This window comes from Hylobates moloch, unplaced genomic scaffold (assembly GCF_009828535.3).
Source record: "Hylobates moloch isolate HMO894 unplaced genomic scaffold, HMol_V3 SCAFFOLD_14, whole genome shotgun sequence".
Lineage (NCBI taxonomy): Eukaryota > Metazoa > Chordata > Mammalia > Primates > Hylobatidae > Hylobates > Hylobates moloch.
The window spans coordinates 9850216-9868884 of NW_026652289.1; the positions used below are offsets into that span (position 1 = coordinate 9850216).

General features: G+C 48.1%; 1 protein-coding gene across 1 annotated transcript in view; it reads right to left on the reverse strand.

Moving 5' to 3' along the window:
* Positions 1–18669, reverse strand: part of DOP1B (DOP1 leucine zipper like protein B) — a 130362-nt gene that overhangs the window by 36088 nt on the left and 75605 nt on the right. The window contains exons 16-23 of the mRNA XM_058427852.1: positions 16336–16488; positions 14732–14832; positions 13479–13669; positions 6883–8512; positions 5962–6073; positions 5027–5215; positions 2271–2434; positions 471–605 (exon numbers count right to left, since the gene is read on the reverse strand). Coding sequence (XP_058283835.1) covers positions 471–605; positions 2271–2434; positions 5027–5215; positions 5962–6073; positions 6883–8512; positions 13479–13669; positions 14732–14832; positions 16336–16488 — 2675 coding nt within the window. The remainder of the gene's footprint in view (positions 1–470; positions 606–2270; positions 2435–5026; positions 5216–5961; positions 6074–6882; positions 8513–13478; positions 13670–14731; positions 14833–16335; positions 16489–18669) is intronic.

An 18669-nucleotide genomic window follows, 5' to 3' on the forward strand; every position in this document is an offset into this window, starting at 1 on the left:
AGGGGTTTCGCCATGTTGGCCAGGCTGGTCTCGAACTCCTGACCTCAGGTGATCTGCCCACCTGGGTCTCCCAAAGTGCTGGGATTACAGGCATGAGCCACCGCGCCCGGCCTGTTTTAATCTCTTTTAAATAAACAGTTCCTATTGAACTCGGTAAAGGACGCCACCCATGGGAACATCATAATTTGATACAAATTAGGAATAAAAGGTACAGTCCATGATGGGGCTGTTAATAGTGGTATGTTTGGATTTAGTAGAAAGCATTTTAGAAACAAATATACGAAATTTGAAGGAAACAAGAGATGGAATAAAAAATATGAAGACAGGAAGAAAAAACAGATAACTCAGGCTCCCATTTGCTGGCCTTGGAAGCAAAGCGCCGGTATAGGAGGCATATTTTTGATGACAGAAGTCTGCACACCCTGGTCATGGGCATGTGGAAGAAAAACAACTAGCGCTAGGTTCCTCACCGGGGAAGGAGACCACAGGCGCTCAGGAGGGTGGCCTCGGACACCGACCACTGACTCTTTCCCAGAGAACAGGTGCCCATGTCAGCCACAGAGGCTGAGCACTGGGGGAGTGTCCAGGAGGTACAGCAGCAGACCCTGAGCAGGGAACGGAGCGGGGGTGGGAGGGAACAAAGGAAAAGGACTGAGGTTGAAAAAGGTAAGCCAACCCCTGCAGGACTTCATGATGGACCAGTCAAGTGGATAAAGAATGGGTAAAATACAAACTGAAATTATCTTTGGGCTCACGCCTATAATTCTAGCACCTTGGGAGGCCGAGGCAGGCGGATCACGAGGTCAGGAGTTTGAGACCAGCCTGGCCAACATGGTGAAACTGTCTCTACTAAAAATACAAAAACTAGCTGAGTGTGGTGGCATGCGCCTGTAATCCCAGCTACTCAGGAGGCTGAGGAAGGAGAATTGCTTGAACTCAGGAGGCAGAGGTTGCAGTGAGCTGAGATCGCGCCACTGCACTCTAGCCTGGGCGACAGGGCAAGACTCTGTCTCAACAGAAAAAAAAAAAAGAAATTATCTTTGGGCATAGAAATATGATTGGTGATTTCAATTTTCTGTATTATCATGGACAAATGTAATTTCCTTTTTTTTTTTTTTTTTTTTCTTTTACATGAGGTGTCAACTCTGTTGTCTAGGCTAGAGTGCAGTGGCACAATCATAGCTCGCTGCAGCTTCAAATTCCTGGCTTCAAGTGATCCTTTCATCTCAACCTCCCAAGTAACTAGGACTACAGGCGCGTACCATCATGCCCAGCTAACAAGTGTGATTTCTACACATTAAAAAAGCAGTAAGATGGTACTACAAATAAAGAAAGGCCCACAGTGCTAGGATAAGTAACCATTTCTTAAGCCAAATGGGTAGTAGTATGTTCTCAGGTAGTTTAAAGTTTTTTTTTTTTTTTTGATAGGGACTTGTTTTGTCGCCCAGGCTGGAATGCAGTGGCGCAATCATGGCTCACTGCACCCTCCACCTCCCAGGCTCAAGTGATCCTCCCACCTTAGCCTCTTGAGTAGCTGGGACTATAGGTGCACACCACCATGCCCGGCTAATTTTTTGCCATATTGCCCAGGCTGGTCTCAAACTCCTAGGCTCAAGCGACCTGCCCGTCTTGGCCTCCCGAAGTGTTGAGATTATAGGTGTGAGCTACTGTGCCTTCTTTATTCTTTAAAAATGTTCATGTTATATATACTCTTATATGTATTTTAGATTTAAAAAGATTAAACACAAGTACTATATACTCATTACAGAAAAATTAGAAAACAGAAGTCAGGTGGGCTCTTCCCTACCTGCCCAATACACATTCTACTTGTACTGAGACACAGCTATATTATCTCATGCATTTCAAATGATGAAATCGGCCAGGCACGGTGGCTCGCACCTGTAATCCCAGCACTTTGGGAGGCCAAGGTGGGTGGGTCACCTGAGGTCAGGAGTTCAAGACCAGCCTGGCCAACATGGTGAAACCCTGTCTCTACTAAAAAATACAAAAATTAACGGTGTGGTGGCGGGCGCCTATAATTCCAGTTACATGGGAGGCTGAGGCAGGAGAATGACTTGAACCCAGGAGGTGGAGGGTGCAGTGAGCCAAGATCGCACCACTGCACTCCAGCCTGGGTGAAAAGAGAGAGACTCCATCTCAAATAGATAAATAAATAAAATAAGATAAAATGATTAACTCAACTCAATAGTTTCCCATGCTGGCTTCCAATGTCACCTTTGATTCCACATGATTCTGTGGTATTTCTTTGTCACTGTAAGTTGAACCACTCCTCTAACTTTTTAAACTTTACCTTCATCTTACTGTGACGCTGGGCTTTCTTTCTGCTCCACACTGCCGCAACAGCCGCTGTCAACTGAACCCCAAGATGGGCCGTTAAGGGGTTTAAGAAGTCTAAAATTTTTTGTCTTATGGTCTAGAAAATAGGAAAAAAAAAGTTACTGCAGAGTAATACTGGGGCTATGGCATCACATACATTGAACCACCACTGCTGTCCATACCGAGAGCAAGGACCCTGTCATGTTTGTGCCCAGTGCTGTGCTGAGGTGCTTCCCTGATGGGTGGATCCCAGCAAAGGGAGGAATCAAACCCTTTCTGGAAGGAGCTGGATGTGTGATGCTGGCGTGTCATGCCGGGGGGAAGGGGCAGTGAGAGGCCAAGGTGGAGAGACGGATGGCCAGCTCGATTGGCCAGGAGCATCTTGGGAGACGATGAATATCACCCTTGCTGCTGTGAGCACAGCGGGGGTCCTACAGGAAGCCTGGCAAGGTTTTGCAGCACTGCTTCCATCTGGAAATCCCACAGCCTCAGCTTGACTCCATCTGCTGCGGACACGCTTATATACATTAGGAAAGTTGTTGCTCAATTTCCAGAAATAAGCACCATTTAACTAATTTTATCAGGTAATCAATTTAAACCTGTAACATGGTCCTGCTGTCACTCAGCACCCTCTGTCTTGCTACTTATGAATTTCTCTGTGTTCCTGCCACGTTCCTCACTCTGTAAATCCTACTGCTCTCCCAGCCTGAAATGCCCACCCTAGTGAAATCCTCTCCACCTGGGGCCTCAGCTAAGCCGCGCTGCCTCAGGAACCCCAGATCAGGCCAGGCCTCCTGTTCACACACTCTCAGGAAACCCTGTGTTTCTCTGAAGCCCTGCTCGCATCATTATTACACTGCCAGTTAATGTCTGCCTCTGCCACAGGGGCAGGGACTTCATCTCTCTTGTCCACCGGTAAAGCAAGAGAGCCTGGTGCGTGGCAGCAGGCACAAAACATCTGTCGAAGAGACGGATTTACCCAGCACTTCCTGTGTCAACCGCCCATGTTTATTTCACATTAGATGCAACTGAGCCAGCATGGAGCTGTCCCCTCCTTTCCACCATGGTTTCTGCTCTAGAGGGACTAATGTGGGGTCCCGCTCCTCAGCCCTGGGTTCCTCAGGGAGGGCTAGGAGTTAAGTGCCTAATGAGCATCGGCCTTTATCGTAATTACTCTTTCCATCAACCCATGAGGATAAGATGCTAGCCACAGTCTGGTTTAACAGACGAGGAAATGGAGGCTCAGAGGGGCTGAGTACTACAGGAAGCTCCCCTAAAAAAGGTTTAGAAAATCTTTTTTTCTGAGTGAGAAAAAAGGTTTTCTGAATCTTTTTAAGAGCAGGTTCTTGTAGGAGCTTGAAATACGGAATTCCCTTGGCACCCTTGGAACCGACAGAATGTCTGGAGGCAATGTCTGGAGGCCAACAGTGCACTGTGGTACCTAAAAGCAGGATGGCAAGGATCATCCCTGAGGCCACAGCTGGCACCTGGGGGCTCTCAACTGATGTCAGATGTGGCAGATAATTCTGAGATGCCACACACAGTAACACAGATGGTGAGCGACCGAGTCCTGCGCCTACAGCCTTCTGAGGCAGACACTGAAAACCGAAGAAGACTAAACTATATATAAATATTCACGGTTGTGCGTTTTTGGTTTAAGAACTCAAAGGCATCCTGACATTCCACTCTGATGGGGCCATATTTGACAGGCACCACTAAAGGCAGAACAGAGATGAGTTGTCTAGCAGAAATGCTTTAGAGACTCAAGACTTGGGTCTCTAAAACATTTAGAGGTGAGGATCTAGGTATCCCCGCCTTGAACCACTACAGACTATTTTTTTTGAGACAGGGTCTCACTCTGTTGCCCAGGCTTGAGTGCACTGGCGTGATCTCAGCTCACTTCAACCTCCATCTCCCGGGCTCAAGCAATCCTCTTGCCTCGGCCTCCTGAGTAGCTGGGACTACAGGTGCCCACCACCATACCCAGCTAATTTTTGCATTTTTTGTAGAGACGGGGTTTCGCCACGTTGGCCAGGCTGGTCTTGAACTCCTGAGCTCAAGCAATCCACCCATCTTGGCCTCCCAAAGTGCTGGGATTACAAGCATGAGCCACCGCGCCTAGCTCTAGAGACTTTATTTTTATTTTTTTAATTTTTTTTTGAGATGGGGTTTTGCTCTGTCGCCCAGGCTGGGGTGCAGTGGTGCGATCTTGGCTCACTGCAACCTCCACCTCCCGGGTTCCAGAGATTTTGCTGCCTCGGCCTCCTGAGTAGCTGGGATTACAGACACGTGCTACCACACCTGGCTAATTTTTGTATTTTTAGTAGAGATGGGGTTTCACCATGTTGGCATGGCTGTTCTTGAACTCCTGACCTCAGGAGATCCATCCGCCTTGGCCTCCCAAAGTGCTGGGATTACAGGTGTGAGCCACCGTGCCCGGCCAAGACTTTACTTTTAACTACAAAATAAGGTGAATGCAAAATAAGAAGAAAACAGGCTGAAACCACTCAGACTCCTCCATTTCAGGTATAGGAAACTTACTGATAACAAGCGAACTAGAGATTTCTACTTCTGACTTGGGTTTCATTGAGCACATCTGTTTATCATGCACACTTTCCTATATATATTTATTGTGGGTGGAACAATACAAGACCAAGTAAATGACAGAACTACAGAGACCTCCTCTTACTTTGGTGGTTTTAAAGTAAACGGAAGAGGATCCCTTCGTGGCCCCTAGGAGGTCGACAGGTCTCTTTTGAGTCTCCTCCTTTCTGAGAACATTCCAGAGAAGGGCCATCGTGTTAACAGTTCGAGGCAGCTCTTCCAAAATGGCATTTCTGGCATTCCTCAAGTTGGCAGGATCACCTGAGGCCACGGTCTAAAAATTAAAATGAATACATGAGGCCGGCTGTGTCTATGGAATGGTTTTTCTTCCCACGAGGGCAGCAGTGCTGGCGGGATTAGGTCTGGGCTGTTGGACTCTCTTCTAAGCAACTCATACATGTGGTGGTCTGGGAGCAATAAGCTTCTCTGTGCATTTCAACCCATGGTTCTCTTTCACAGAGACAGCTGTGAGTCTGATGTTCCAAATTACAAACTTTTCAACCATTCAACCAACGTGTTAGATGTATTCTAAGACTTAATCCCAGACAGTGTAGAATAACCAACAGCTAAAATGTCTGCCTACTCAGATTTCATGAACACCATGACAGCAAGTAAAAAATACGTGGAAAAAGATGACTAGAAGCCTAAAATTAAACAAGTGGCTTTATATGTTATCTCATAGGCTACTGATGGAACAATGGGCAAAGGGCTGGCACAGGGAGTGCCAGCAGGAAGAAAACTATGTTTGCATGGCTGACATACATACTTATACACATGCATTTGCGTTAATTATATACATGCATTTGCATACGCATTTGCGTAGGCACTTGCATTGCTAACACACATGCATTTGCATACGTGTGTACATGACTTATGTAATGTTTGCATACACATTTGCATCACCTCCATACGCATATTAGTTACAGATATTACATACATACATTACTTATTTGAAACAGTCATAGCCCAAAGACAAAATAATACATGAAAATTGCCTTGAACTCAGGAAAAAAAATTTACCTTTTTGTTTTGATTGGCTTGTTCCAAAAGACAAAAATGACTAATGGTCGTTAGACCTTCTAGAAGGGTGAGTGGATAATCCGGAGAAATGTTTTCCCTCTTGGAGGTTGTGCTGTGGTGAAGAAAAGAGAAACTGGTTTGAGAATTTTTAAAGAATGAGGCCATAAGCTTTTCTAATCAATCCTATATATAAACACAGGAACTAGAGAGAGATCACCATCTCAAATAAACTGGAGCTCTCGTCATGGAATATCATTATAATAATGTTAACCACCCTTTGTGCGATTTTACATTCATATAGTCACTTTGGAAAAATGGTTTCAAAGTTTTAGAATTTCTGTGAAGATGATTCACATTTTTATTTCTGTTTTGCAAAAATAGTAGAGAGTAGCTGACATGCCCTGTAACACTGAGCTAGACTGGGTACCTGTGTGGATTTAAAATAAAGGATCAGGGCTGGGCGCAGTGGCTCACTCTAGCACCCCAGCACTTTGGGAGGCCGAGGCAGGGGGATTGCCTGAGCTCAGGAGTTCAAGACCAGCCTGGGCAAGACGGTGAAACCCCGTCTCTACTAAACTACAAAAAATTAACCAGGTGTGGTGGCAGGGGCCTGTAATCCCAGCTACTCGGGAGGCTGAGACAGGAGAATTGTTTGAACCTGGGAGGCAGAGGTTGCAGTGAGCTGAGGTCATGCCACTGCACTACAGCCTGGGTGACAAAGACTCCATCTCAAAAATAAAATAAATAAAATAAAATAAAGTAAAGGATCAGAACATTTAGTTGCTTGTTACCCCTCTTGACAATGCTAAACAGGCTTCTCATGGAATGAAATTATCCTCCAACCGACATCCATGGCAAAACAGTCATTCATTATAAAAACCATCACTAAAGCAATAAAGATGTCACAGGAGCGCAACGCACCTGACAGAGAGCTTCACAGATTCGCTTTCATACTGCTTGACCAAGTCATCCAAGTTTTTGCAAATCTGGACAACAAAGGGTGTCACCGTCCAGCCTAGGGACTTTCCGAAGTAGGGCAAGGAATGCGTGACCAAGCTCACCCAGGCCGGATGCATGCCATAGCCGTAGGCGGGCTGCAGACCCCTCACCACCGCAGAGACCAGCAGCCCCTGGGAGGTGAGGGGGTGCGGCTGCACGTACTGCAGGGCGCTGATGGCCTGCTGGAAGTTCAGGGCTCTCTGCCACTCCCGGGACAGGTCGGGCTGGTTTTCCGCCTCCTCGTGGGCCCGACCCAGGTGGTGTTCCAAGACAATCAGCACCTGCAGCAGCTTCAGCAGCTCAATCTGCAGCGGGTGCTCACTCCAGATCTGGTCCTGACCCAAGTTAATGAGACTCTCCTCAAAGAGGCTGTCCTCCGGCAGGGCCCTGCCGTGGTGGGCGGTGGCCAGCCCGTAGCGCTTCTGGCTCGTGTACATGGACGCCGACAGGGAGAGCAGGACAAACTCCTGAACTTTGCACCTCTGCAGCAAGCTGTGGATGAACTCCACGTTCTTCCCTTCTGAAGACTTGGCCACCGAGACCAGCTGCATCATTATCCTGATCAAAACCTCAACACTTTTGACCTGCACGTCCCGGTTGCCGAGAATGTCTCGGTGCGAGACCTTCAAATAGCAAGGGTAGTAGGAGCGCAGGAAGCTCAGGCAGAGGTAGGTGAGCAGTTCCAAGAGCAGGGAGTGGGGGCACACGTTGGGGGCCTGGGTCTGGAGCTTTCCATAGAAACTCTGGCCAATGAGGGCCTCCTGGTGGCGAGCGAGGAGGTTGGAGATGAGGTTGAGGTGTGCAGTGGAGCTGGTGTCCATGCTAGTCCTGGACACAGCCTCGATGAATTCCTTAGGGTTGGTTTTGAGCACAGCCTCCAGCACCGAGAAGGCGTAGAGGACCCGCCGAGAGTCGTAGGGCTGCAGGTAGAGCAGGATGTGCTTGAACAAGGCCTCGACGGCCTCCTGCCTTTCCCGCTGCTGCTTCAGCAGCCTGGACGTGGTGAGGGCCTGGAGCTCCAAGTCGGCCTCCTCGTCGCTGGAGAACGACTCAGAAGCCTGCGTCTTGTCCGAGTCCACCCGCACCAGGCTTAACTTGGCCCCAGCCTTGAAGCTTTCTGACTGGAAGGCCGCCAGCAGGGCCGAGCGCTTGGGGTACGCCCTGCCCCCCATGGGGATAGGCGCACAGCAGTTCTCTTCGTTGCTCAGCTCCTGCGGGTCGTGGGAAGGGGAGGAGAAGGAGGATGTGTTCTCGCTGTCCGTGTGGCCGGAGCTTGTATCTGCAGACTCGGTGTGCTCGCTGCTGTCCGGGGCGCCGTGGGCCGTCCTGTCTGGAAGCTCCACGTAGTAGGGCAGCTCTTCCTCGCTCAGCTCGCCTCGCGGCGGGTACTTCTCGGGCTCCTTCTCCACTTCAGCCCAAATGGCTTCACGGTCCACTGTGGTGAACTGGCTCAGAGGCAGGTGCTCCTCAGAGCCGCTCTCCTGAGGCTCGGGCACTGCACATGCCTCCCTGAAAGAGGTTTTCTTCCTGTTAAACCAACGGTGCAAGTCATCTGAAAGTTACAAGATGACAAACGACTTTAGAACAGAAGGGTCAGCTATGATACATTAGCTGTAGGGCGGTCTTTGTCTTAAAGCCAGACAGAAAGATCAATATTCCTAAAACTCTCACATGAAACACCACCACCAGAGTCCGGGTTACATTACAGACAAAAGTAGACAAAGGAAGGTGGATAGGTTTTACAGAACGTTCAAGGATAGGATCATTTAGTTATATTGTTACAGTAAACTTAAGTATCTTAACTTTATGGGGAGAGCAATTTTTAAAAATACGTATTACTTTTTCCTAGGAATTCTCTTTCAAGAAATGTCTCCTGGCCGGGCGCAGTGGCTCACACCTGTAATCCCAGCAATTGGGAGGCCAAGGCAGGTGGATCACCGGAGGTCAGGAGTTCGAGACCAGCCTGGCCAACACGGAGAAACCCTATCTACCAGCGTGGCCAAAATGGTGAAACCCTGTCTCTACTAAAAATACAAAAAGTTAGCTGGGCGTGGTGGCAGGCACTTGTAATCCCAGCTACTCGGGAGGCTGAGGCAGGAGAATCATTTGAACCCAGGAGGCAGAGGTTGCAGTGAGCTGAAATTGTGCCACTGAACTCCAGCCTGGGCAACAAGAGCGAAACTCTGTCTCAAAAAACAAAAAAACAGAAATGTATCCTGCAGAAATGTCAGTAGAAGACTTTCAAAGCCATAAGGATGTGGATATTCACCGAAATGTCACTTGTGTATAAAGACAAACCGGAGGCCGGGTGTGGTGGCATGGTGGCTCATGTCTGTAATCCCAGCACTTTGGGAGGCCTAGGCAGGCAGATCACCTGAGGTCAGGAGTTTGAGACCAGCCTGGCCAACATGGAGAAACCCCATCTACTAAAAATACAAAAATTAGCTGGACGTGGTGGTGCGTGCCTGTAGTCCCAGCGTGGGAGGCTGAGACAGGAGAATCACTTGAACCTGAAGGATGGAAGTTGCAGTGAGCTGAAATCATGCCACTACACTCCAGACTGGGCAACAGAGTGAGACTCTGTCTAAAAAAAAAAAGAAAGGAAAAATCAGGCCAGGTACAGTGAATTATGCCTGTAATCCCAATACCGTGGGAGACCAAGGTAGGAGGATTGCTTGATCCCAAGAGTTCCAAACCAGCCTGGGCAACATGGAAAAACCCCATCTCTATAAAAAATTTAAAAGCTATCTGGTATGGTGACACACACTTGTAGTCCCAGCTATTCAGGAGGCTGAGGCAGGAGGGTCTCTTGAGCCCAGGAGTTCGAGACTGCAGTGAGCTATGATGGTGTCACTGCACTCCAGCTTGGGCAACAGAGTGAGGCCCCTGTCTCTAAAAAGAAAGGAAAAAAAATCAAGCAGCAGAAGAGTATTATATAGAATGAGCCCAATTAGGAGAGAGTATGTATAACACACAGCCACTAGGAAAGTCTGGGAGACGACCTGCCAAACCATTAACAATCCCTAGTTCTATCAACTAGCATTACAAAGGACTTCCACTTAGGTTTTTATGTCCTCATTATTTCCATTTTAAAAATAAGCATGTTAGTACTTCTATAATCAGAAAACGTATGACACTTTTAAACATTCAAGTCTCTTTTAGAAGTCAAATAGGCCACTGATCACTGCCTATTTTTAAAAAAAGAAGAAGAAAAGGAAAAAAAAAGAAGTGAGTCAAAAGTCTTTGATATTGCCAAACATTTTAAATAAGCAGTGTTCAATAAATCTATGCCATGAGCCAGGCATGGTAGCTCATACCTGTAATTCCAGCACTTTGGGAGGCTGAGGTGGGCGGATCACTTGGGGCCAGAAGTTCGAGACCAGTCTGGCCAACATGGCGAAACCCCATCTCTACTAAAAATACAAAAATTAGCTGGGCATGGTGGCGCATGCCTGTAATGCCAGCTACTCAGGATGCTGAGGCAGGCGAATGGTTTGAACCCAGGAGGCAGAGGTTGCAATGAACCAAGATTGCGCCACTACACTCCAGCCTGGGCCACAGAGTGAGACTCCGTCTCAAAAAAAAAAAAAAATCTATGCCATGTACATTAAGCAAGATCAAGAAATGAAGAATGAGACATCAGAAATTGATGAGCTGCTTGAAGTGCATAGCAGTATTTTAAAAATAGATTTCTACAGGATTACAGAAATAGGGTGGGGTAAGCAGGATACTTATCATTTTTTTCAGAAAAAGAAAATGGCAGAGCAAAGATGTTCTCTCCTACTCGGAGGTGGCAGACCATTTCTGTGGTCAGCAGGAAACACAGATTCGAGGAAGCAGCAAGGTAGTGCTGGGGGACTTTTAAAGCTCAAGGAAGGCCAGGCACAGTGGCTCACGCCTGTAATCCCAGCACTTCGGGAGGCCGAGGTGGGCGGAACACTTGATGCTCAGGAGTTCAAGACCAGCCTAGCCAACATGGTGAAACACCCATCTCTATAAAAATACAAAAACTAAGGCTGGGAGTGGTGGCTCACGCCTGTAATCCCAGCGCTTTGGGATGTAGAGGCGGATGGGTCACCTGAGGTCAGGAGTTCGAGACCCAACCTGGCTAACATGGTGAAACCCCGTCTCCACTAAAAATACAAAAAATTAGCTGGCTGTGGTGGCCAGCACCTGTAATCCCAGCTACTCAGGAGGCTGAGGCAGAAGAATCGCTTGAACCTGGGAGGCAGAGATTGCAGTGACTTGGGATCACGCCACTGCACTCCAGCCTGGACAACAGAGTGAGACTCTTCTTCAATAATAATAATAATAATAATAATAATAATGCCCAAGGAGCTGTGGAGATAGAGCTTTCCTCTTAAAACAGAAAGAAAAAGAAATATAAAAAATGTAGCTGCCATCAATAGTAGCCAAACTTTTAAGAAGGTTCTTTGTTTATACTTCTTTCAGTTTTACTTTCTTACAATGTGGAACAATAAAATGTTTCCTATTTGATAGGGCAGCCAGCTTTTCCCCTAAAGGAAAACCAGAGGTTAGAGGTTTAGGCCAGGAGCCTTATAAAGACAGGAAGCCATTTCACACACCTCTGCTTACTGTAAGCTAATGGGCTGCTTTTCTCTGTAAGATAAGGTTGAGATAGCCGGGCAGTGGTGGCTCATGCCTGTAATCCCAGCAATTTAGGAGGCTGAGGCGGGAGGATCATTTGGGGTCAGGAGTTCAAGACCAGCCTGACCAACATGGTAAAAACCTGTCTCTACTAAATATACAAAAAAAAAAAAAAAAATTAGCCGGGCATGGTGGTGCATGCCCGTAATCTCAGCTACTGAGGAGGCTGAGGCAGGAGAATCACTTGAACCCGGGAGGTGGAGGTTGCAGTGAGCCGAGATTGCCCACTGCACTACAGCTTGGGTGGGGTGACAGAGCGAGACCCTGTCTCCAAAAAAAAAAAGATTAAGATAAATACAGGATAAGAAAAAACAAGAACTGGCTAAATACCGACATTTGTCCTTTTTTTCCTTCACTCTTGCCCCGGAAAGCGGGGTGTCTGGAGCTTATTCCTTTGGTTTCAACTTCTCAAACAGCGTTAGCTTATAACTGTCCTTGAAGTGAGCTTGCTAGGCAGAGGAAAACTTGTTCTTCTTTTCCTTCTTTTTTTTTTTGAAATGGAGTCTCATTCTGTTGCCCAGGCTGGAGTGCAGTGGCACGATCTTGGCTCACTGCAACCTCTGCCTCCTGGTTCATGCCATTCTCCTGCCTCAGCCTCCCGAGTAGCTGGGACTACAGGTGCCCGCCACCACGCCCGGCTTATTTTTTGTATTTTTAGTAGAGATGGGGTTTCAATGTGTTAGCCAGGATGGTCTCGATCTCTTGACCTCGCGATCCGCCCGCCTCGGCCTCCCGATCCACCTGGCTTGGCCTCCCGAAGTGCTGGATTACAGGGGTGAGCTACCGTCCAGCCCTTCTTTACTTTTTAACCCTTGTCTTGCCACATTCTGGGCCTTGGTTTTTACTTCTTAGACTAGGTCACTACAACCTTTTTACAGCCTTATCTGTTACTTTTCTTGGAGTGAATGAATGCAGTACTTATTATTATTTTTAAATTTCTGCCTCAAGCTAAACAAACTCACTCAAAGTTTGCAAACCATCCCTTAGAAAATTGTGAAGTCATTAAATACAGCTATTGTAGGAAGTAATGTTAGTTCATAAAATGCATTAGATATTAATCATTGAAGTTTAATTGACTCATCAGGCTTATTTAGTTTTTCTTTCCTTTCCTAATTTCTACCTACATTCTTTTACGTTTGTGTTAAAGATGCCTCTGGAAGTTCTCTGAACTGAAAGGTTTATTTCTTCTTCATTTCTGATAATTTGATTAACAAGATTTTGTAGTCTAAAAGAATCTTAGAGCACAGACAGAAAATAAACCACTTACCTTGTAGTTGAAGGTTCACAAATAAAAGTTATTTTATTTATTTATGTATGTATTTATGAATGACAGAGTCTCTCTCTGTCACCCAGGCTGGAGTATAGTGGCACCATCTCAGCTCACTGCAATCTCTACCTCCCGGGTTCAAGAGATTCTCCTGCCTCAGCCTCCTGAGTAGCTGGGATTACAGGCATGTACCACCACACCCGGCTAATTTTTGTATTTTTAGTAGAGACACGGTTTCACCATGTTGGCCAGGCTGGTCTTGAACTCCTGACCTCAGGTGATCCACCTGCCTCAGCCTCCCAAAATGCTAGGATTTCAGTTGTGAGCCACCATGCCTGGCCAATTTTCCTTTATTAATAGCAAAATAATCTGGTTTTTCAGTGAAAACAGCAAACCCACTCCGTAATAGTTCTAAATGCTAGATCACTGGGTCCTTAAATTGTCGAAGTCCTCACAATTTACAAAGTACCATTTGCATCTAACAAAACCACCTAGTGGGCCTCAGTCCCTCAACTATCACTGCTGAGGTCCAGTCCCCCCACCCATTCCTCCCTCACCCTCGGGTCCTGTGCAGGCTGCTCACCAGCCGAGTTCTCCTGCTTGAGGCAGTGGATGGAGGTTCTCTGGGTTTTTGGCTGCAGCAGGAGCAGGAGCAAGGGTTCAAGGATGCGAGCCACGTCCCCGAGGGACAGCGCACGCACCAGCCAGCCCTGGGCTGCTGCGCCGATGGCGCCATCCGTGCAGGCCAGGCTGTCCAGCACAACAAACAGGGACCTGCAGTAGGAAACACACCAGTGAGTTCACTCGCAGCCACCCCTGTGCGCCCGGCACCATAGCAGACACTGGGCAGAGGGCGCCACCCAACACAGGTACCCCAGGAGCTCCACCCAAGCTGGACTTCCAGACCCAAGTGGATGAGGACAAGGGGGACTCAACTTTGGTTTCACACTGGAATCACCAGTGGGAGCATTTAAAATCCCAATGCTCAGGCCTCACCCCAAATGGGTTACATATCTGAGTCTGGGCCTGCGCCTCAGGCATCAGAATCAGCTGGCGTCTCTAAGGCCGAGTGCCTGGCCTCACACCTAGAGTTTCAGAGGCACTCGGGAAAAACAAGGTGGAGTAAAATGGGCTGCAATCAAGTTCACCTCTTAAGCATGAGTCAGTGATGGGACAAGCACACACACCAAGTGTGGTCACTGCTCCAGGGGAGGTCTAGGCCATCTGACCTCCCTGCAAAGTCCCCTCGTAGAGGCATGCTGTAAAAGTTGCACAGGTGATTCCGGGGCATGCCAGGATTCCTCACATCCCGACCAAATTAAGAAAATTCCTAACGTGTTCACATGTGTCTGGCCTAAATTCACTTAGGGGTTTATGGGAACCACTGGCTGTGCTCGGACGGGTCATGTGCACGGGTCGGCTTTTCTTTTTTTGGGATGGAGTTTCGCTCTTGTCACCCAGGCTGGAGTGGAGTGGCACAGTCTCGGCTCACAGCAACCTCTGCCTCCCGGGTTCAAGTGATTCTCCTGCCTCACTCTCCCAAGTAGCTGGGATTACAGGTGCCCACCACCACGCCCAGCTAATTTTTGTATTTTTAGTAGAGATGGGGTTTCACCATGTTGGCCAGGCTGGTCTCTAACTCCCAGGCCTCAAGTGATCTGCCCACCTCGGCTTCCCAAAGTGCTGGGATTACAGGTGTGAGCCACCACACCCGGTCACATGGGGTCATGTTTTCAACTGCACGCTCCTCTCCCTCCCCAGCCCCACACGCTGGGCAGGAACCTCTGTGGAGTTTCCTCGTGAGTTAACGGTAGATCATAACGGAGGCCGCCTCACCTATCAAAGGAGCGATTGTGAGATGTTACTCGACTGCCTTGGATCTCTCTTGTCAGGTGCCAGATCACGGAAAATCTAAACAGAGCTTCCAGCCTTGTTCCCTTGATGAGGAAATATATGGGAGTGAGGAACTTGGTTTTGTAACTGACCACTGTCTTCAGTCACCATAAACCCCATTTAAACAATAGATCAAAGACTTCAGCAGAACTGACAGCAACCACAGCAAAGATGCTGCATTCTCCTTTGACTGATTCGGTCAGAAGGAAAAGGAGAACCTGCATCCTCTCTCTCTGATTGTTCACTTTAACACAGCGGCACATTCAGAACTCAGTATTAGAGTCCAGGGTCACCCCTGTGGTCTGCAGCCAAAGGAAAACACAAAGGAGAATGGCTTCCTTGCAAGCGTCAGGCCCAAGTGTCTTAAAGAACGAGGACACACAACAGACTGCAAAGGAGACCCAGGACAATAAATTCTCAACAAAATACACATTTTTAAAAAAATTGGTTAATTATTCTTTTTATTTTTATTTTTTGAGACGGAGTCTCGCTCTGTCACCCAAACCAGAGTGCAGTGGCACGGATCTTGGCTCACCGCAACCTCTGCCTCCCAGATTCAAGTGATTCTCCTGCCTCAGCCTCCCGAGTAGCTGGGATTACAGGCATGTGTCACCACGCCCGGCTAATATTGTATTTTTAGTACAGACAGCGTTTCACCATGTTGCCCAGGTTGGTCTCAAACTCCTGACCTGAGGTGATCTGCCTGCTTTGGCCTCCCAAAGTGCTGGAATTACAGGCGTGAGTCACTGCACCCGGCCTTATTTATTTATTTATTTCTGGTAGAGATGGATCTCACTATGTTGCCCAGGCAGGTCTTGAACTCCTGGCCTCAATTCCTCCCACCTCAGCCTCCCAAAATGCTGGGATTACGGGTGTGAGCCACCATGCCCTACTTCAATAAGTTCTTAAAGGGACAATAAATTCCCTACAACTGCCTATTTTGCCAACACCTGCAGAAGCCCTGCAAGTCCTTCTAGCAAGTTTGGGCAGGTTTCCCAACAAGTTTGGGCAGGTTTCCCTGGTCAGCCTCAATATGGTCACAAACCACATTTCCAGGGCTGTAAAAAGAATGGCTCAGGCCGGGCGCGGTGGCTCACGCTTGTAATCCCAGCACTTTGGGAGGCCGAGGCAGGCGGATCACGAGGTCAGGAGATCGAGACCACGGTGAAACCCCGTCTCTACTAAAAATACAAAAAATTAGCCGGGCGTGGTGGCGGGCGCCTGTAGTCCCAGCTACTCGGAGAGGCTGAGGCAGGAGAATGGCGTGAACCCGGGAGGCGGAGCTTGCAGTGAGCCAAGATTGCGCCACTGCACTCCAGCCTGGGCGACAGAGCGAGACTCCGTCTCAAAAAAAAAAAAAAAAGAATGGCTCATGCTTCTAGTGGCCTTCCAGTACTGAAATCCTAGAACACCTCTGCTTATTTTGTTAATCACGATGTCCACTCAGCCCTAGAAAGACTTCGACCGAATGGATGTCAGTTGGCCAAGGGCAAGTACAGCAGGGGCCGGGGCGCTGCAGGATGGAGGTGGTGACCAGAAAGGCTCACCTTGTCAGGGTCCAGGAGGGCATGGCAGATGATGTCCTCGCAGATGTTGGCCGTCGGGGCCAGGCAGTGCAGCCGGTAGAACAATTCTACGCAGGTGACGTGATGCTCCCGGGTCTCTTTGTTCAGCTGATTCCAAAGCACACGAGCCACCCTCTGGGACAAGGAAAAGGCAGGCGGTGGGGGACCATGTCAACACAGGCAACATCCGCTCACATCCTCACTCAGTCAGTCCCAGCCCCGACATACTGGCTCTCACCTATATTTACCATGTGAGAATCCTCTATGCCCAGAGACAGATCACCAACAAATAAATCAAAGCAAGAAACCTACCAAAGGCTGGGAGCGGTGGCTCATGCCTGTAATCCCCGCACTTTGGGAAGTCGAGGTGGGGCAGATCACCTGAGGTCAGGAGCTCAAGACCAGCCTAGTCAACACGGCAAAACCCCAACTCTACTAAAAATACAAAAATTAGCCAGGTGTGGCAGTGGGCACCTGTAATCCCAGCTACTTGGGAGGGTGAGGCAGGAGAATCGCTTGAATCCAGGAGGCGGAGGTTGCAGTGAGCTGAGATCCTGAGATCATGCAACTGCACTCCAGCCTGGGCAACAGAGTGAGACACTGTCTCAAAAAAAAAAAAAAAGAAAGAAAAAAAGAAAAACCCACCAAAGTCATCCGGGCAGCAGGCAATGTTATAGGAGGTCAAACCGGGAGGTTTCTGGCTAAGAACACTGCAGCTCTTGCCTCAACCTCAACATTACTTTCAGAAAGGGAATTAACTGGAAACTGGACCAGAGGGGTTGAAGCATTCTTTCAACAGGCAGCTACCGAGCCTCATTCTATGCAGGCGCTGGGGAATGCACAGATGCGCCCTCTGGGGAGTTCGGTGAATTTACAGTGGTTGTCGAGATCACTCATTCTGGGGTTCAGCTCCATAGCACTTGGTCACCTCTGGGGTTTGCTCAAATTGGTTACCACGCAGCATGGATAAAGAGCCACGCCTGCCAGCTTTAATTCCACTAACTTGACTCTTCCCTTTTCCGTGCACGACGCTGTGGCAGGTGCCTGCCTCACTTTCAAAACAATATTATACCCCCAAATCGCGTCCTCCATCTTCCCAGCCCTGAACTGAGCTCATTAAACATACATGGTCTGCAAAGGGCCACAGCCCCTTGCCAAGTGGCAGGGAGCAGGAGCCAGTGTGCCTGCCCCAACAAGGGTGAGACCCAGAAGCAGGGCTGGTCCCCACTTCCGGGAGGGAAATTTCTAAATTTCTAAAGACATTCGTACACTTCATAGACTATATGAAGTTTATATCTCATAGACTGGAGTATTTTAGGCATAACTTACATCAAATAACTTTTTTGGCCCATTTATTTCTACTCAACAAAACCGTCTTTCTCTGCACAGATCAAGTTAACCACTGACTGGCTCAAACTCTTAACTATTATTTTGTTACTTTTTCTCTAAGGGAAAGTGATTTCCAACAATCACATTACAATTGAATTCTGATATAGAACTTTTTGACTAAGTAGATCCCCCCCCCCCTTCCTTGCTGTCACTATGGCAAATATATATGCAAGAGACTCCCTTCTGGAAGGTTTAAAAAAATTTTTTGCAAGGTTTTTGAGAGTTGATGCCTATCACAAAACCATACCTACTCCCTCATATATATTCTTTTGAGACAGGGTCTCACTATGTGCCCCAGGCTGCAGTGCAGTGGCACGATGTCAACTCACTGCAACCTCTGCCTCCTTGGCTCAAGTGATCCTCCCACCTCAGCCTCCCAAGTAGCTGGGACTACAGGTGTGTGCCAACATGCCAGGTTAATTTTTGTATTTTTTTTTTGTAGACATGGGATTTTGCCATGTTGGCCAGACTGGTCTCGAACTCCTGAGCTCAAGCAAGCAGCCCTCAGTCTCCTAAAGTTCTGGGTGCTGGGATTACAGGCGTGAGCCACCGCGCCGGGCCTTCCTTCACATGTTTAAACCTTACTCTACTCCTCTGTTCTGGGTGTTGTCTTAGTTATCTGAAATCTGCCAACACTACCTGATAAGAAAGGTCACGGCACCCTTGGGCTATCTGACCTTTTCTTGTTTGCACTGTGGGAAGCAGGAACTCTGGTATGTGAGCTGTTCCTCAGGATTAAAAAAAGGCTGACAGATCAGACAACAGCCCTGTCTGGAGTCTGAGAATTGGGGGCACATCCTGGCTATGGGTAAGATTGCTGTGTCTCTAGTTCCAGCATCTGCAACAGGGACAGGCACTAGCTGCCGCTGTCCCCAACTCTCAAGAACTGTATAGTACATAAAAGTATGCTCCAAGGAATAAATCCTG